At 47.8% G+C, this 20849-nt stretch overlaps 1 protein-coding gene across 1 annotated transcript in view; it reads left to right on the top strand.

Annotated features, from left to right (window-relative positions):
- Positions 1-19842, top strand: part of papss2b (3'-phosphoadenosine 5'-phosphosulfate synthase 2b) — a 65051-nt gene extending 45209 nt beyond the window's left edge. Inside the window, exons 7-12 of the mRNA XM_078413151.1 lie at positions 1776-1887; positions 3717-3922; positions 6866-7001; positions 9868-10136; positions 14156-14385; positions 16041-19842. Coding sequence (XP_078269277.1) covers positions 1776-1887; positions 3717-3922; positions 6866-7001; positions 9868-10136; positions 14156-14385; positions 16041-16182 — 1095 coding nt within the window. The 3' untranslated portion in view covers positions 16183-19842. The remainder of the gene's footprint in view (positions 1-1775; positions 1888-3716; positions 3923-6865; positions 7002-9867; positions 10137-14155; positions 14386-16040) is intronic.
- The last annotated feature ends 1007 nt before the right edge of the window (positions 19843-20849 follow it).

Genomic DNA, 20849 nt, shown 5'->3' with positions numbered 1-20849 from the left:
ATCTGCAGTTCCTTCCTGCACACTGATAAGGGGCGGTGCAACGAGACCTGGGTGTCGTGGTACACCAGTCATTGAAAGTAGGCATGCAGGTGCAGCAGGCAGTGAAGAAAGCGAATGGTATGTTGGCATTCATAGCGAGGGGATTTGAGTATAGGAGCAGGGAGGTTCTGCTGCAGTTGTACAGGGCATTGGTGAGATCACACCTGGAGTATTGCGTACAGTTTTGGTCTCCTAATCTGAGGAAAGACATTCTTGCCATAGAGGGAGTACAGAGAAGGTTCACCAGATTGATTCCTGGGATGGCAGGACTTTCATATGAAGAAAGACTGGATAGACTTGGCTTGTACTCGCTGGAATTTAGAAGATTGAGGGGGGATCTTATAGAAACTTACAAAATTCTTAAGTGGTTGGACAGGCTAGATGCAGGAAGATTGTTCCCGATGTTGGGGAAGTCCAGAACAAGGGATCACAGTTTAAGGATAAGGGGGAGGTCTTTTAGGACCGAGATGAGAACGTTTTTTTTCACACAGAGTGGTGAATCTGTGGAATTCTCTGCCACAGAAGGTAGTTGAGGCCAGTTCATTGGCTATATTTAAGAGGGAGTTAGATGTGGCCCTTGTGGCTAAAGGGATCAGGGAGTATGGAGAGAAGGCAGGTACGCGATACTGAGTTGGATGATTAGGCATGATCATATTGAATGGCGGTGCAGGCTTGAAGGGCCGAATAGCCTACCCCTGCACCTATTTTCTATGTTTCTATGTTTCTAAGTGCAAAGCAGATTGCTTCAGCCTTTATCGAATAGTGATAGTCGAATAGTGAAAGGCTTGGATAGAGTGGATGTGGAGAGGATGTTTCCACTAGGACCAGAGGCCATAGAATAGCCTCAGAATTAGAGGATGTTCCTTAAGGAAGGAGGAGGAATTTCTTTAGTCAGAGGGTGGTGAATCTTTGGAATTCTTTGCCACAGAAGGCAGGAAAATGGGGTTAGAGGCAGAGATAGATTAGCCACGATTAAATGGCTGACTGCACATGATGGGCCGAATGGCCTAATTCTGCTCCTATCTCTGATGGTCGTATACAATTGCTGCATTCCCTTATCACACCTGCACCAAAATAAAAGTGCCTGTCTGCTTGTTGGGTGAGTGGACAGTCTCTGGGTGAAGAATAGTTTCGCCGTCTTTGACCAGTCAGGGGGTTTTCCCTTCGCACCAACTAAAGACTGCAGAGAGACTTCAGAGGGCGGAAGAGAGGCCCTTCGGCCCACCGAGTCCCTGCCGACCAGCGATCACCCCATGCATCGGCACTATCCTACACACTGGGGACAATTTACAGTTTACAGAAGCCAATCAACCCGCAGACCTGTACGTCTTTTGAGTGTGGGAGGAAACCGGAGCACCCGGAGTAAACCCACGCGGTCACGGGGAGAACGTACAAACTCCGTGCAGACAGCGCCCGTAGTCGGGATCGAACCCGGGTCTCTGGAGCCGCGAGGCAGCAACTCTACCGTGCCGCTCACCTGCCTGCGTTTGGCCCATACCCCGCTAAATCTTTCCGTTTCTCTCTCCCCCCTCCCCCCCCATCCACATCGACTCTCAGTCTGAAGAAGGTTCTCGACTCGAAACCTCACCTAGTCCTTTTCTCCAGAGATGCCGCCTGGCCCGCTGAGTTACAGCAGCGTTTTTGTGTCCCATCTGTAATAGTGTCGTTGATAACGGTGTTTTACACAGCGAGGTGGGGGTGCACTGGATTTACCTCCGGGCTTGTTTCTCTTGCAGTTGGATCTGCAGTGGGTGCAGGTGTTGTCAGAAGGATGGGCGACCCCTCTCACAGGGTTCATGCGGGAAAGGGAGTTCCTCCAGGTTCTGCATTTTGGGATGCTCTTGGACGGTAAGAATCACAGACTGCTAACTCTCCAAACACCTATCAGTGATGGCGGTAATCCCCACAACAAACGTCACCCTAGCCTTGTTCTCCAGGGTGGTTTCACATGGAACATGTCATAGAGTCATAGAGCGATACAGTGCGGAAAACGGCCTTTCGGCCCAACTTGCCCACACCGGCCAACAATGTCCCAGCTACGCTAGTCCCACCTGCTTGCGTTTGCTCCATATCCCTCCCGACCTGCCCCTATCCATGTACCTGTCTAACCGTTTCTTAAACGTTGGGATAGTCCCAGCCTCAACTACCAAAGACGTTCAGGTATGTAGGTTAATTGGCTGGGTAAAAAAATGTAAAAGTTGTCCCTAGTGTGTGTAGGATAGTGTTAATGTGCGGGGATCGCTGGGCGGAGCGGACTCGGTGGGCCGAAGGGCCTGTTTCCGCGCTGTATCTAAAATCTAAAAAAAAATCTAGAAATCTACCTTCTCTGGCAGCTTCTTCTATACACCCACCACCCTTTGTGTGAAAAAGTTACCCCTCAGATTCCTATTAAATCTTTTCCCCCCATCACCTTGAACCTAAGCCCTCTGGTCCTCAATTGCCCTACTCTGGGCAAGAGATTCTGTGCCATCTACCCAATCCATTCCTCTCATGGTTTTATACACCAGGTTGAAATAAATACAATAGGTTGAAATAAAATGCTAATATCGATATGTTGTGAGAATTCAGATGCAGGGTGTGAAATCTCGACCTCAATGCTAAAAATTGTAAAAGATTATTTTCCATTTTCTTTAGTTTTAGTTTTAGAGATACAACGCGGAAACAGGCCCACCGAGTCCACACCGACCAGCGATCCCCGCACATTAACACGATCCTGCACACATTTAGAAACAGTTTTACACTTATACCAAGCTAATCAACCTACAAACCTGTACATCTTTGGAGTGTAAGGGAATGATCAACATGGCCCTTATTTAAATATGAAGAAAGACACAAAACGCTGGAGTAACTCAGCGGGACGGGCAGCATCTCTGGAGAGAAGGAATGGGTGACGTTTCGGGTCGAGTCCCTTCGTCAGACTGAAGAAGGGTCTCAACCCGAAACGTCACCCGTTCCTTCTCTCCGGAGATGCTGCCCGTCCCGCTGAGTCAGTGACTCCAGCGTCTTTCTTACCTTCGGGTTTTAAACCAGCGTCTGCAGTTCCCTCCTTTGAAAGGGATGTGGCTTTGATTTAATAAACATATAATATGTTTTAATAAACGATATAAGATTATTAAGGGGTCGGACACGTTAGAGGCAGGAAACATGTTCCCAATGTTGGGGGAGTCCAGAACCAGGGGCCACAGTTTAAGAATAAGGGGTAGGCCATTTAGAACGGAGATGAGGAAAAAACTTTTTCAGTCAGAGAGTTGTGAATCTGTGGAATTCTCTGCCTCAGAAGGCAGTGGAGGCCAATTCTCTGAACGCTTTCAAGAGCGAGCTGGATAGAGCTCTTAAGGATAGAGGAGTCAGGGAGTATGGGGAGAAGGCAGGAACGGGGTACTGATTGAGAATGATCAGCCATGATCACATTGAATGGCGGTGCTGGCTCGAAGGGCCGAATGGCCTCCTCCTGCGCCTATTGTCTATTGTTTCTTGTCTATTGTCTATTGTCTATTGTCTATTGTCTATTGTCTATTGTCTATTGTCTATTGTCTCTTGTCTATTGTCTCTTGTCTCTTGTCTATTATCTATTGGCTCTTGTCTATTGTCTATTGTCTCTTGTCTATTGTCTATTGTCTCTTGTCTATTGTCTATTGACCCCGTGGGGTGACGTTTTCGGGCCTTGTCGTCCGCAGGTGGTCGCATCAACCTGACCGTTCCCATCGTCCTGCCCGTCGGCACGGACGACAAGGAGCGCCTGGCCGGCAGCCCCGCCATCGCCCTGGTCTACTCCGGCCGCACCGTGGCCGTCCTCCAAGACCCCGAGTTCTACCAGCACCGGCAGGAGGAGCGCTGCGCCCGGCAGTGGGGGACTACCTGCGAGAAGCACCCGTACATTAAAGTACGTAGCAGATCCCCGGTGGTCTACTCATTGGGGATCCTCGGACTCTCTCCAGTTTAGCTTATGTTTAGTTTAGAGATGCCGCGCAGAAGCAGGCCCTTCGGCCCACCGGGTCCGCGCCGACCAGCGATCCCCGCACGTTAACACTATCCTACACTGTCCTACACCCACACCGACAATTTTTACATTTACCAAGCCAATGAACCTTCAAACCTGCACCTCTTTGGATTGCGGGTGGAAGCCGAAGGTCTCGGAGAAAACCCACGCAGGTCACGGGGAGAACGCACAAACTCCCGTACAGACGGCACCCGTAGTCGGGATCGAACCCGGGTCTCCGGCGCTGCATTTGCTGTAAGGCAGCAACTCTACCGCTGCGCCACTGTGACTGCCCAGTCTCTTAAGGCACAAAATGCTGGAGTAACTCAGCGGGACAGGCAGCATCTCTGGAGTGAAGGAATGGGTGACGTTTCGGGTCGAGACCCTTCTTCAGATCTCCAATCGGCCTTTACTGGCTTTCACTTGCACTAAACGTTATTCCCTTATCTTGTATCTGCACACTGTGGATTGCTCGTATGTAATCATGTAATGTCTTTCCGCTGACTGGATACCGCGCAACAAAAAGGCTTTTCACTGTAACTGGAGAGGATGTTTCCACCAGTGGGAGAGTCCAGGACCGGAAGCCATAGTCTCAGATTCTGTGGTATTCATTGCCACGGAGAAGGCTGTGGAGGCTAAATCAATGGATATTTTTAGGCGGAGATTGACAGATTCTTGATTAGTCAGGGGTTATGGGGAGAAGGCAGGAGAATGGTGTTGAGTGGGAAAGATAAATCAGCCATGATTGAATGGTCGAGTGGACCTGATGGGCCAAATGGCCTAATTCTGCTCCTATAACTAAATAACATGAACTTATGAAAACCCGTGTTAAGACTCTAACTAAGAATTAAGAAAGAGCTAAGTTTGAATTTCATAATAGTTCATTAAACTAGTGTTGCTGCCAGTGACCCATGTTTGATCCTGACCACGGGTGCTGTCTGTACGGAGTTTGTACATTCTCCCCTTGACCTGCGTGGGTCTTCACCGGTTGCTCCCACACTCCAAAGACGTACAGGTTTCTCAGTTAATTGGCTTCAGTAATAAAAAATTGTAAATTCTCCCCAGTGTATACCATAATGCAGGTCTACGGGGCGATCGCAGGTCGGCGCGGACTGGGTGGGCCGAAGGGCCTGTTTACACGCTGCATCTCTAAAGTCAAAAGGCTAAAGATAGAACTAGTGTACGGGGTGATCGTAGGTCGGCGTGGACTGGGTGGGCCGAAGGGCCTGTTTCCACGCTGTATGTCTAAACCCAAGGCGCAGTTTCACACGTCAAGCCAGAGGTTATGAGTTTACGCAGGTCTTAGAGTCATAGAGTGAGCCAACATGTCCCAGCTACACTAGTCCCACCTGCCTGTGTTTGGCCCATATCCCTCCAAACGTGTCCGATCCATGTACCTGTCTAACTGTTTCTTAAACGTTGGGATAGTCCCAGCCTCAACTGCCTCCTCTGGCAGCTTGTTCCACCACCCTTTGTGTGGAAAAAGTTACCCCTCAGATTCCTATTAAATCTTTTCCCCTTCACCTTGAACCTACGTCATCTGGTCCTCGATTCCCATACTCTGGTCAAGGGACTCTGCGCATCTGCCCAATCTATTCCTCTCATGATTTTGAGCACTTCTGAAAGATCACCCCTCATCCTCCTATACTCCAAGGAATAGAGTCCCAGCCTACTCAACCTCACTTTGGAAGTAAGAATAGAAAGGCAGATTATTATCTGAATGGTGTCAAGTTAGGAAGAGGGGATGTTCAACGAGATCTGGGTGTCCTAGTGCATCAGTCACTGAAAGGAAGCATGCATGTACAGCAGGCAGTGAAGAAAGCCAATGGAATGTTGGCCTTCATAACAAGAGGAGTTGAGTATAGGAGCAAAGAGGTCCTTCTACAGTTGTACCGGGCCCTGGTGAGACCGCCCCTGGAGTACTGTGTGCAGTTTTGGTCTCCAAATTTGAGGAAGGATATTCTTGCTATTGAGGGCATGCAGCGTAGGTTCACTAGGTTAATTCCCGGAATGGCGGGACTGTCGTATGTTGAAAGGCTGGAGCAATTAGGCTTGTATACACTGGAATTTAGAAGGATGAGGGGGGATCTTATTGAAACATATAAGATAATTAGGGGATTGGACACATTAGAGGCAGGAAACATGTTCCCAATGTTGGGGGAGTCCAGAACAAGGGGCCACAGTTTAAGAATAAGGGATAGGCCATTTAGAAAGGAGATGAGGAAGAACTTTTTCAGTCAGAGAGTGGTGAAGGTGTGGAATTCTCTGCCTCAGAAGGCAGTGGAGGCCAGTTCGTTGGATGCTTTCAAGAGAGAGCTGGATAGAGCTCTTAAGGATAGCGGAGTGAGGGGGTATGGGGAGAAGGCAGGAACGGGGTACTGATTGAGAGTGATCAGCCATGATCGCATTGAATGGCGGTGCTGGCTCGAAGGGCTGAATGGCCTACTCCTGCACCTATTGTCTATTGTCTATTGTCTATTGACTAAAGGGTTGAGACCCTTCGTCAGACTGCGAGTCCCCAGTCTCACAAGGCGACACTCAGTCTAAAGACTCGACCCAAAATATCACCCATTCCTTTCCTCCAGAGATGCTGCCTGACCCGCTGAGTTACTCCAGCACTTTGTGTCCTTTTGTAGTATGATGTGGGCTAGGAGGACATTAGATTAGTCTGGCGGCAACTTGAGGTAAATATTAACCAGGAAATCCTAGGTCCGTGGTCCCTCTTTCTCTGGCAATCTAAACGAATGCAGGGAAAGATAGATTGAATGTGGAGAGGATGTTCACCCCTAGCGGGTGGGATGTTGAGAACGCGATCCATTAAACGTTGCTTTCCAAACTAACTTCCAGATGGTGATGGAGAGTGGAGACTGGCTTGTCGGAGGGGATCTCCAGGTACTGGAGCGGATCCGGTGGAATGACGGCTTGGATCAATATCGTCTAACGCCCCTGGAGCTCAGACAGAAGTTCAAGGACATGAACGCTGGTACTAACATCTCCTTCACTCGCTCTCATCTCCCCCTCTTCTCCCCTCTTCTCCCATCGGGCAAAAGGGTACAGAAGTGTGAAAACGCACACCTCCAGATTCACCGACAGTTTCTTCCCAGCTGTCATCAGGGCAACTGAACCACCCTACCACAACCAGAGAGCAGTGCTGAACTACCATCCACCCCACCGGTGACCCTCGGACTATCCTTGACCGGACTTTACTGCCTTTCTGCTGCATTCACCATTTTGCAATTTGCTGGAGCCATTATTCATATTAAATATTATGACATTAAATTGAAAACTCGGCCCAATTTAATTCCGACTTTGCTCTAAAGTCCCGAACCACTATCTACATCATTGGTGACTCCCGGACCATCCTTGACCGGACTTTACCTTGCACTAAACGTTATTCCCTACATCATGTATCTGTACACTGTAAATGGTTCGATTGCAATCATGCGTTGTCTTTCCGCTGACTGGTTAGCGCGCAACAAGAGCTTTTCACTGTACCTCGGTACACGTGACAATAAACGAAACTAAACTAAGCCAAAATCACCAAATTCAGTGGCATTGATATTGCTAAATCAACTGTCCTTTGTTCTCAACTAGCCGGACTGTTTCAATAATCTCCATTCTTTGCTCGGTTAAGGCACATAACATTGTTCATCAGTCACTTTGTGTTTTTTTTTTCTCAGTTTCTTGTTCCATGTAGAGTCACAGAGTGATACAGTGCGGAAACGGGCCCCTCAGCCCAACTTGCCCACGCCAACCAACCTGCCCCATTTACGCTAGTACTGCCTGCCTGCTGCTGGAGCTCACCTCTGTAAAAAAAAAGCCAAAATAAACAGCGGGGGAATTTAAACAAGCGGTGAATTTAACAGCCGCTGCTCCGGCACTTAAAAAATGAGCACTGCAGCCTGCGTTTGGCCCATATCCTATCCATTGACAGGCGCTAAATGCTGGATTAACTCAGCGGGTCAGGCAAGCATTTCTGGAGAAAAGGAATGGGTAACGTTTCGGGTCGAGACCCTTCTTCAGACTGCTGCAACAAACTGACATTCCAGCACCTGCAGTGGCTCGTGTCTCCCTCCGCAGATGCTGCCTGACCTGTAGAGGTCTTCCAGCACTTTGTGCTTTGGGTGCTATGACCGCGTTGAGTTAAGCATGAGGACTGGCAGGGCTCACGGTGGCGCAGCGGTTTGAGTTGCTGCCTGACGGCGCCGGAGACCCGGGTTCGATCCTGACCACAGGTGCAGCCTGTACGGAGTTTGTACGTTCCCCCCGTGACCTGCGTGGGTTGTCTCCGAGATGTTCCGTTTCCTCCCACACTCCAAAGACGTACAGGTTTGCAGGTTAATCGGCTTGGTATGAAATGTAAACATTGTCCCCAGTGTGTGTGTGTGTGTGTGTGTGTGTGTGTGTGTAGGACAGTGTTAATGTGCGGGGTTCGCTGGTCGGCACGGACTCGGTGGGCCGCAGGGCCTGTTTCCGCGCTGGATCTCTAAATCAAACGAAACTAATCTAAACCAAACCGAGTTTCCTGTGACAGGTATCACAAAATGCTGGAGTAACTCAGCGGGTCAGGCAGCATCTCAGGAGAGAAGGAATGGGTGACGTTTCGGGTCGAGAACCTTCTTCAGACTGATGTCAGGGGAGGGGGCGGGACAAAGGAAGGACGTAGTTGGAGAGTAGGAGGGCAGGAGGAATCACAGAGGGGGAGCAGTGAGAGAGCATGTTGCTAAACTCTCGTCGAAGAGAGGAGGAGAACATCTTCAAAGTGGACATACCTTGAGGAGAAATCGCAGTGGAGCGGCAAGTTGTGTAGGAAAATAATTCCTGTGACAGGAATCCTTCGTGATTAGTGCGGATGTCAGGGGTTGTGGGGAGAAGGCAGGAGAATGGGGTTAGGAGGGAGAGACGGATCAGCCATGATTGAATGGCGGAGTAGACTTGATGGGACAAATGGCCGAATTGCCTAGATGTTTCAGGTGTGATAGGCTGTATATGGCTCCATTCTGAGCTATGGATGGATCTGAGCAATGCTGAGTTACAAATCCTACAGAGCGTGACATATGGATGCAGAATTTCCAACTGAGGAGACACATATAACTGAGAACCAAATAAATTTCCCACATGACCTTATGACCTGTGTAGGAAGGAACTGCAGATGCTGGTTTAAACCGAAGAGAGACACAAAATGCTGGAGTAACTCAGCGGGTCGGGCAGCATCTCTGGAGAGAGGGAATGGGTGACGTTTCATGTCGAGACACTTCTCCAGTCTGAAGATGGGTCTCGACCCGAAACGTCACCCATTCCTTCTCTCCGGAGATGCTGCCCGTCCCGCTGAGTTACTCCAGCTTTGTGTGTCTATCTTCATTTGTTAGCTGTTAGTTGGGTGAAAACGAGAAGCTGGTGGGACGTAACTCAGCAGGATAGACTGGCAGCATCTCTGGAGAGAAGGAGCAGGTGATGTTTCGGGTCGAGACCCGTCTTCAGACTGGAGAAGGGTCTCGACACCAAACGTCACCCATTCCCTTTCTCCAGAGATGCTGCCTGACCCGCTGAGTTACTCCAGCATTTTGTGTCTCTCTTCGGTCTCTTTGGGTCGAGACCCTTCTTTGGACTCGTATCACTTTATGACCGTATGACCTTGCGCCCTTATGATCTTATGACCGTATGACCGTATGATCTTATGACCTCTAACCTTACGACCTTATGCTCTTATGATCTTATGACCTCTGACCGTATGCTCTTATGACCTCTGACTTTATGACCGTATGGCCTTATGCTCTTATGACCTCTGACCTTATTCTCTTATGACCTTATGAGTGACCCTCTCTCTCCTTCTCTCGTCCCGGCTGCAGATGCGATCTTCGCGTTCCAGCTGCGCAACCCAGTGCACAACGGGCATGCGCTGCTGATGCAGGACACCAGGCGCAGGCTGCTGGACCAGGGCTACAAGCGGCCGGTGCTGCTGCTGCACCCGCTGGGCGGCTGGACCAAGGACGACGACGTGCCGCTGGGCTGGCGCATGCGGCAGCACGCCGCCGTGCTGGAGGAGGGCGTGCTGGACCCCAGCTCCACCGTGGTGGCCATCTTCCCCTCGCCTATGATGTACGCCGGCCCCACAGAGGTCAGTGGCCGAGCCTTTCCTTTGGTAGAGTCTCTGCCATTGATATCTCTCCGCCCCGTCCTCCCCACAACCCCTGATTCCCCTAGAGTCCCAGAGTGATACATAGAAACATAGAAACAATTAGTTTAGTTTAGTTCAGAGATACAGAGCGGAAACAGGCTCTTCGGCCCACCGGGTCCGCGCCGACCAGCGATCCCCGCACATTAACACTATCCTACACCCACCAGGGATCATTTTTACATTTATCAAACCAATTAACCTACATACCTGTATGTTTTTGGAGTGTGGGAGGAAACCGAAGATCTCGAAGAAATCCCACGCAGGTCACGGAGAGAACGTACAAACTCCGTACAGACGGCGCCCGTAGTCAGGATCGAATGCGGATCGAACCTGGGTCTCCGGCGCTACATTCGCTGTAAGGCAGCAACTCTACCGCTGCGCCACCGTGATCGCCCTGGGGACAATTGTCCCTAGTGTGTGTGTGTGTGTGTGTGTGTGTGTGAATGTGCGGGGATTCCTGGTCAGTGCGGACTCGGTAGGCCAAAAGGCCTGTTTCCGCGCTGTATCTCTAAAATGAACTAAACCACACAAGCTATAAGATGTATAAGCTCAAATGTCTATATGGACTTCAGTAAGGCATTTGACAAGGTTCCACATGGAAGGTTGATTAAGAAGGTTAAATCGTTGGGTATTAATAGTGAGGTTGTAAGATGGATTCAACAATGGCTGAATGGGAGATACCAGAGGGTAACGGTTGACAATTGTATGTCAGGTTGGAGGCCAGTGTCTAGTGGAGTGCCCCAAGGATCTGTGTTGGGTCCACTGTTGTTTGTCATTTACATTAATGATCTGGATGATGGTGTGGCAAATTGGATTAGTAAATATGCAGATGATACTAAGATAGGTGGAGTAGTTGATAGTGAGGTAGATTTTCAAAGTCTACAGAGAGACTTGGGCCTTTTGGAAGGGTGGGCTGAAAGATGGCAGATGGAGTTTAATGCTGATAAGTGTGAGGTGCTGCATTTTGGTAGGACAAATCAAAATAGGACGTACAGGGTAAATGGTAGGGAATTGAGGAATGCAGTGGAACAGAGGGATCTGGGAATAACTGTGCATTGTTCCTTGAAGGTGGAATCTCATGTGGATAGGGTGGTGAAGAAGGCGTTTGGTATGCTTGCCTTTATAAATCAGAGCATCGAGTATAGAAGTTGGGATGTAATGTTGAAATTGTACAGGGCATTGGTGAGGCCGAATCTGGAGTATGGTGTGCAGTTCTGGTCGCCAAATTATAGGAAGGATGTCGACAAAATGGAGAGGGTACAGAGGAGATTTACTAGAATGTTGCCTGGGTTTCAGCACTTAGGCTACAGAGAGAGGTTGAACAGGTTGGGTCTTTATTCTTTGGAGCGTAGAAGGTTGAGGGGGGACTTGATAGATGTTTTTAAAATTTTGAGAGGGACGGACAGAGTTGACGTGGGTAGGCTTTTCCCTTTGAGAGTGGGGAAGATTCCAACAAGGGGACATAGCTTCAGAATTGAGGGACAAAGGTTTAGGGGTAACATGAGGGGGAACTTCTTTACTCAGAGGGTTGTGGCTGTATGGAATGGGCTTCTGGTGGAAGTGGTGGAGGCTGGCTCGATTTTATTATTTAAGAGTAAATTGGATAGGTATATGGATAAGAGGGGATTAGAGGGTTATGGTCTGAGTGCAGGTAGATGAGACTAGGTCAGGGAGAGTGGTCGGCGTGGACTGGTAGGGCCGGACAGGCCTGTTTCCATGCTGTAGTTGTTATATGTTATATGTTATATGTTATATGACGTAGCGTGCAAAAGAATTTATGCAATTCATGAGGTTATAACTTTAAAAGATTGAGAATTGGTATGTCAACAAATACTCTCTTGAACCTCTGTAGGTGAACTTATAGAAACATAGAAACACAGAAACATAGGTGCAGGAGTAGGCCATTTGGCCCTTCGAGCCAGCACGGCCATTTAATATGATCATGGCTGATCATCCAAAATCAGTACCCCGTTCCTGCTTTCTCCCCATATCCCTTCATTCCATTAGCCCTGGGAGCTACATCAAACTCTCTCTTGAAAACACCCAGTGAATTGGCCTTCACTGCCTTCCTTGGCAGAGTATTCCACACATGCACAACTCTCTGGGTGAAAACCTTTTTCCTCATCTCAGTCCTAAATGGCCTACCCCTTATTCGTAAACTGTGACCCCGTGCTTCTGGACTCCCCCAACATGGGGAACATTTTTCCTGCATCTAGTCTGTCCAGTCCTTTAAGAATTTATATGTTTCTTTAAGATTCCCTCTCATCCTTCTAAACTCCAGTGAATACAAGCCCAGTCGATCCATTCTTTCATTGGATACATCATCACCCAATTCTCCTGCCTTCTCTCCATAACCCCTGACTCGCGTAGAATTATAGAGTGATACAGTGTGGAAACAGGCCCGAAAGGCCCAACTTGTCCACACGTCCAACAGGTCCCAGCTACATCAGTCCAGCCTGCCTGTGTTTGGTTCATATCCCCCCAAACCTGTCCTAACCATGTACAGTACCTGTCAATCTGTTTCTTAAACGTTGGGATAGTCCCTGCCTCAACTACCACCTCTGGCAACTTGTTCCGTACACCCGCCACCCTTTGTGTGTGAAAGCTACCCCTCAGATTCCTAATCTTTTCTCCTTCACCTTAAACCTATGTCCTCTGGTCCTCGATTCACCTCCTCGGGGCAATAGATCTGCCCGATCTGTTCCACACATGATTTTGTACACCTCTGTAAGATCACCCCTCATCCTCCTGCGCTCCAAGGAATAGAGTCCCAGCCTGCTCAACCTCCCCCTATGGGGTTGAGACCCTTCTTGAGACATGAGAGTCCTCAGTCTCACAATAGACAATAGACAATAGACAATAGGTGCAGGAGTAGGCCATTCGGCCCTTCGAGGTAGCACCACCATTCAATGTGATCATGGCTGATCATTCTCAATCAGTACCCCGTTCCTGCCTTCTCCCTATACCCCCTGACTCCACTGTCCTTAAGAGCTCTAACTAGTTCTCTCTTTAATGCATTCTGAGGCAGTGAATTTCACAGATGCCTTCTGAGGCAGTGAATTCCACGGATTCTGAGGCAGTGAATTCCACAGATTCTGAGGCAGTGAATTTGTGCAGGTTGGTAGTCTAAACATGTAGGAAGAAACATCATTGTTTTTGTCTATCTCCAGGTTTGTAGGCTAATTGGCTTGGTACAGTTGTAGAATTCTCTAGTGCGTGCAGGACAGTGTGAGTGTGCGGGGATCGCTGGCCGGCGCGGACGCGGTGGGCCGAAGGGCCTGTTTCCGCGCTGTATTTCTAAGCTGAACTAAACTGGGCTAGACTGCTGTGTTGCAGCAGTCGGGTTCTTCATAAACGTGGTCTTCTTTCTTTCGTATGTCAACTACAACAATCAAAAGTGGCAATCGGTGCTTCAGATTCCCGTAGTTGACGCTTTGCTGCAACTTTTGCCAGTTCCGTAGAACTACCCAGGGTGGACGGCGAGGACGTAAAGCGGCTCCCACCCCATAAACATGTTCATGGGCCGTAGATGTCCTGGTTGGGTTGCTCCTGGGCCTGGCCAAGCTGGCCACGGCGCCAGGCGGAAGAGGGCTCTGCCCGAGCCGGCTGCCTACCCCTTTTCCGGGGTTACATCCTCGCCCGGGTGGTGTTGGAGAGGGACCGCGCGCTGTCCACGGGCACCCTGGGGGATCTCCGGGACCGCTGGGCACCGCGGGGGATTGGATGTATCCTGGATGGGGATTGTAATACAATTGTATAATAGTTTCAATTGGTATATTTGTTTGTATAGTATTCTGGTGGTGGGTTCTGTTTTGGTTTTATTGTATTGTATATATTATTTTAATATTTGAATAAATATTTTTGATTTAAAAAAAAAAAAAAAAAAAAAAAATTAAAATTAAAATTAAAATTAAAATTAAAATTAAAATAAACGTGTCCATGTTGCTGCTTCCTTGCAGGTTCAGTGGCACTGCAGGGCCAGAATGATTGCTGGAGCCAACTTCTACATCGTCGGCCGTGACCCGGCCGGCATGCCTCATCCCGTGACCAAGAAGGACCTGTATGAACCTACGCACGGCGCGAAGGTGCTGGGCATGGCCCCAGGCCTCACCTCGGTGGAGATCATACCCTTCAGAGTGGCCGCCTACAACAAGGACGAGAGGCGCATGGACTTCTACGACCCAGGAAGGTGAATAGTGAAGGGCCTGGATGGAGTGGACGGGGAGAGGATGTTTCCACTGGCGCTGGAGAGTCTCCGACTTAGAGGTCACGGCCTTAGAGGCAAAGGACGTTCTTTTTGGAAGGAGATGAGGAGAAATTTCTTTAGTCAGAGGGGTGGTGAATCTGTGGAATTCTTTGCCACAGAAGGCTGTGGAGGCCAAGTCAGTGGATATTTTTTAAGGCAGCGATAGAAAGATTCTTGATTAGTGCGGGTGTCTGGGGTTATGGGGAGAAGGCAGGAGAATGGGGCTAGGAGGGAGAGATAGATCAGCCATGATTGAATGGTGGAGTAGACTTGATGGGCCTAATTCTGCTCCTAGAACTTATGAACGTCAGAAGGTTTCTGATTAGTTTAGTTTAATGTTAGTTAATGTTCGTTCAAGTTGACACTCGAATGGCTGAATGGCCTACTTCTACTCCTATCACATATGACCTAGTGAATGTGCGTGCCAAACATGATGCCAAGGTGAACTAATCTCATCTGCCTGCACGTCATCCATGCCCAGACCATCACATAAATGACCTCCCTCTACACAGAGAGATGCTGTCTGACCCGATGGGTTACTCCAGCACTTTGTGTCTCTTTTTGTAAACCAGCTTCTGCAGTTCGTTGTGCCTGGTTTTTCTGGAATCCAACTTTGCTGACTGAGGTAGACACAAAATGCTGGAGTAACTCAGCGGGACAGACAGCATCTCTGGAGAGAAGGAATGGGTGACGTTTTGGGCCGAGACCCTTCTTCAGACTGACTGCGGACAGTTTCTGTTCCTGAGCTACTCCACGACACGGATCCACAAATATACACACACATGCACACACGCACACCCGCACACATTCACACGCACATTCACACACACACACACACACACATACACACTCATACATTCACACCCACACATTCACACACACACGCACACATACACACTCAAACATTCACACCCACACATTCACACACACACACACACATACATTCACACATCCATACACACACACGTACATACACACACATGCACACATACACACATACACACATACATACACACACACACACATGCCACACATACATACACACACACACGTACATACACACACACACACGTACATACACACACACACACATACACACATACATACATAAACACACACGCCACACATACATATACACGCACACACGTACATACACACACACATACACACATACATACACACACACACGCCACACATACACACACGCGCGCGCACATTCACACATACACACTCACACATACACACTCACACATTCACACACACACACACACACACATCCACATCCACACACACACACACGTCACGCACACACACACACGTCACGCACACACACACACATCCAAGCACACCTCTGAGTGCTCCGGTTTCCTCCCGCATTCCAAACAAGTGTGAGTTTGTAGGTTAATCGTATAGAACTGGTGTGAGTGGGTGACGGATGGTCGTTGCGGACTAGGTGGGCCGAAGGGCCTGTTTCACACGCTGCACCTTCCAAACAAACCAGCTTTGGGAGGTGCTGTCAGGTTGATTTGCTGGTGCCCGATGAGAATTTTAAATGCGGAGTGCATTTATTGTTGCTTTTTGTCTCCCTTTGTTTTTAGAGCACAGAGTTTTGATTTCATCTCGGGCACTCGTATGAGGCAGCTCGCTCGCGAAAATAAAAATCCGCCTGATGGTTTCATGGCTCCAAAGGCTTGGAAGGTGCTGACAGATTACTACACCTCGCTGGAAAAGAGCAATTAATGCTTTCTTCTTTGTAATACAAAAGGCATTTTATGAAAGGCTGCCTCCTTACCCCCTGTCCTTCTGTGTAGTATCGTCATTCCACGATTTTTAATTCTTGATTCAGTCTGATTTACCTGTATCAACGTCTTAGTCTTCAAGTGGCGGAGTGAATACCTAGCTGGAAAAATAGCTCATTTTCATTCCGATTTTTAAAAAATGCTTATTTATTTATTTCTTTTAACGTGTTCACAAAACTGTAAAGGTTGGTCTCTGTTTGTTTTTTTTTTTGCTGTGGGGGTTTGTTGGGTTAGGAGAGGTTTAGAGGGATTGCAAACCAAACACGGGCTGGAGGGACTACCTTAGATTGGGCATCTTGGTCGGGCATGGATGATTTGGGCCGAAGGGCCTGTTAACCGTGCTGCATGAGTTGGGGTCTCTATCAAAGGTTTAGAGGGATATGGACCTAACACGGGTAGGATTAGCTGAGATGGGGCATCTTGGTCAGCATGGATGAGTTGGGCCGAAGGGCCTTCTTCCGTGCTGCATGAGTTGAGGACTCTATCAAAGGTTTAGAGGGACATAGAAAATTGGGGCAGGAGTAGTCCGTTCAACCCTTCGAGCCAGCACCGCCATTTAATGGGACCATGGCTGATCATCCAAAATCAGTACCCCGTTCCTGCGTTTTCCCCATATCCCTTGATTCCGTGAGCCCTAAGAGCTAAATCTAACTCTCTCTTGAAAACATCTAGATATGGACCAAACGCAGGCAGGACTAGCTGAGATGGGGCATCTTGGTCAGCATGGATGAGTTGGGCCGAAGGGCCTGTTTCCGTGCTGCATGAGTCTATGACTCTATGAATGGTTCAGAGGGATATGGACCAAATGCGGGCAGGAGGGACTAGCTGAGATGGGGCATCTTGGTCAGCATGGATGAGTTGGGCCGAAGGGCCTGTTTCCGCGCTGCATAAGTCTATGACTCTATGAAATGTTTAGAGGGATATGGACCAAACGCGGGCAGGAGGGACTAGTTTCGATGGGGCATCTTGATCAGCATGGATGAGCTGGTTCTGTTTCTGTGCTGCATCCATTTACTTCACTTACTGCATCCATTTACTTCATTTTGTACATCAAAGGTAGATGTAAACAGTTTCGGATTGTTTTTAACATTATACAAGAATTTCTTCTCCAAGGCTGGTGGCAAGACTTTTAAATGATTCTGTTGGTAGTTTGTACTTCATGGAATTACCTCAAATGCTAGCAAAGTATTGTATCACAGGGTATACATTTAGCGAAATCTTGTTTTAAAGGTTTTAATAGTTTACCAGGCCCTTCGTAATTGTGTATAATCTATGACTATATATTTCACTAAATAGTTTGCCAGGGTATTCATAATTGTCTATAATGTTCATAGGTTCTAGGAGAAGAATTAGGCCATTTGGCCCATCGAGTCTACTCCACCATTCTATCATGGCTGATCTATCTTTCTCTCTCAACCCCATTCTCCTGCCTTCTCCCCATAACCCCTGACACCCGTACTAATCAAGAATCTGTCAATCTCCACCTTAAAAATATCCATTGCCTTGGCCTCTGTAGCCTTCTGTGGCAATGAATTCCACTCTGACTAAAGAAATTTCCTCATCTTCTCCTTTCTAAAGTTTAGTTTGGTTTAGCTATCAACACATCAACACTATCCTACACACACTAGGGACCACTTACACATACACCAAGACAATTAACATACAAACCTGAACGTCTTTGGAGTGTGGGAGGAAACCGAAGATTTCGTGGAAACCCACACGGTCACGGGGAGAACGTACAAACTCCGTACGGACAGCAGTCGTAGTCGGGATTCGAACCCGATCTTCAACCCTACTGCTGCGCCACCTGTATATTCTTTTATTCTGAGGCTAGGGCCTCTGGTTCTAGACTCTCGCACTAGTGGAAACATCCTCTCCACATCCACTCTATCCAGGCCTTTCATGATTTGGTAAATTTCATTGAGGTCTCCCCTCATTCTTCCAAACTCCAGCGAGTACAGGCCCAGTGCCATCAAACGCTCATCCTATGTTAACCCACTCTTTCCTGGGATCATTCTTGTAAACCTTCTCTGGACCCTCTGCAACGCCAACACATCCTTCCTCGGGTATGGGGACTAAAACAGCTCACAATGCTCCCAGTGCGGTCTGACCAGTGCCTTATAAAGCCCCAGCATTACAGCATAATCTACGATTATACACAATTACAAGGACCGAGCAAACTATTATAGTAAAATCTATGGCAAGTACAAGATATTTCTAGGAGCAGAATTAGGCCATTTGGCCCTTCAAGTCTACTCCCACCATTCAATCACGGCTGATTTATCTTTCCCTCTCAGCCCCATCCTCCTGCCTTCTCATAACCCCTGACACCCTTATTAATAAAAAATATGGAATTATCGTCCTTCTTTGACATAGAAACATAGAAAGTAGGTGCAGGAGTAGGCCATTTGGCCCTTTGAGCCAGCACCGCATTCAATATAATCATGGCTGATCATTCAAAATCAGTTCCTGCTTTCTCCCCATATCCCTTGATTCCATTAGCCCTAAGAGCTATATCTAACTCTCTTTTGAAAACATCCAGTGAATTGGCCTCCACTTCCTTCTGTGGCAGAGAATTCCATAGATTCACAACTCTCTGGGTGAAAACATTTTTCCTCATCTCAGTCCTAAATGGCCTACCCCTTATTCTTAAACCATGGCACCTGGTTCTGGACTCCCCCAACATGGGGAACATTATTCCTGCATCTAGCCTGTCCAATCCCTTAAGAATTTTATATGTTTCTATAAGATCCCCTCTCATCCTAAATTCCAGTGAATACAAGCCCAGTCGACCCAATCTTCCATCATACGTCAGTCCCGCCATCCCAGGAATTAAAATGGTGAACCTACGCTGCACTCCCTCAATAGCAAGACTGTTCCTGACGTTCTCCTCTCATTGCAGGATCACAGGCAAGTTAAGACGTTGGAAGTTTGTGCGGGTCCACAAAATGATAATGTCTTCTTTTTTTAGCCAAATCAAGGCATGAAATGGAAAGGGTTCGGGGCAATTTCAGAAAGGAAGGATGAACTTAATTACGTGTAACTGTCATCAGTCGGAGTCTTATTTAGTTCAGTTTAGTTTATTGTCAGCTTTAGTGAAAAGCTTTTTTGTTGCGTGCTAACCAGCCATCGAAAAGACAATACACAATTACAATCGATCCGTGCACAGTGTACAGATACCGGATAAGGGACTGACCTGTAGTGCAAGGCAAAAACCAGCAGAATCCGATCAAGGATAGTCCAAGGGTCACCAATGAGGTAGATAGTGGTTCGGGACTTTAGAGCAAAGTGGGAATTAAATGGGGTCGAGTTTTCAATTTAATGTTGTAATATTTAATATGAATAATGGCTCCAGCAAAATGCAAAATGATGAATGCGGCAGAAACATATTTAACACATAGGAAACTGCTTAAGCTTTAATGAACTGTACTCATTAGTGCCTTTCTAGTATATTACCAGAAATATATATTTATTTTCAGAAATTAGTTGGCTTCTACACTGTGCCTTAAACAATACGTGCCTTTAATGCAATTCCTGTATGTGGAATTGCTCAATTACTATATTAATATAATCTTGTACTGTTCTGTGATTAAATGTTCAAAAATCAATGTTGTCCGCATCTTGTAATATTGCCCCGTACTATCTGAACGCACAGAGTCTTTTACACAGCGCAGGGGAATCAAAAACCACACGACATGGGTTTAAGTTAAGTCTGTTGATTCATTGTCACGTGTACCGAGGTACAGTGAAAAGCTTTCTGTTGCGTGCTAACCAGTCAGTGGAAAGACTGCACACGATTACAATCGATCCATTTATAGATACATGATCAGGGAATAATGTTTAGTCAAGTCAAGTCAAGTCAATTTTATTTGTATAGCACATTTAAAAACAACCCACGTTGACCAAAGTGCTGTACATCTGATTAGGTACTAAGGAAAAAATGAAACATACAGTAGCACGCAAACACAACAGCACATACAAAACAGTTCACAGCGCCTCCTCAATGAGCCTCAAACGCTAGGGAGTAGAAATAGGTTTTGAGCCTGGACTTAAAGGAGTCGATGGAGGGGGCAGTTCTGATGGGGAGAGGGATGCTGTCCCACAGTCTAGGAGCTGCAACCGCAAAAGCGCGGTCACCCCTGAGCTTAAGCCTAGCCCGCGGGATAGTGAGTAGCCCCAGGCCGGCCGACCTGAGGGACCTGGAGTTAGAGAGGTGGGTTAGAAGATTCTTGATGTAGGGGGGGGGGAATGTCCATTTAGGGCTTTATATGTGAATAGGAGGAGCTTGAAGTTGATTCTGTACCGTACAGGGAGCCAGTGGAGAGAGGCCAGAATCGGCGTGATGTGGTCCCTTTTACGGGTACCCGTAGCGCAAGTTAAAGCCAGTAAAGACCCTTCAAAGATAGCCCGAGGGTCACCAAAGAGGTAGATAGTAGTTCAGCACTGCTCTCTGGTGATGTGGTCCCTTTTACGGGTACCCGTAGAGCAAGTTAAAGCCAGTAAAGACCCTTCAAAGATAGCCCGAGGGTCACCAAAGAGGTAGATAGTAGTTCAGCACTGCTCTCTGGTTCAGTTGCCTGATAACAGCTGGGAAGAAACTGTCCCTGA

The sequence above is a fragment of the Rhinoraja longicauda genome, chromosome 16, assembly GCF_053455715.1.
Source record: "Rhinoraja longicauda isolate Sanriku21f chromosome 16, sRhiLon1.1, whole genome shotgun sequence".
NCBI lineage: Eukaryota > Metazoa > Chordata > Chondrichthyes > Rajiformes > Arhynchobatidae > Rhinoraja > Rhinoraja longicauda.
This window is presented reverse-complemented; position numbering and strand designations above follow the sequence as displayed.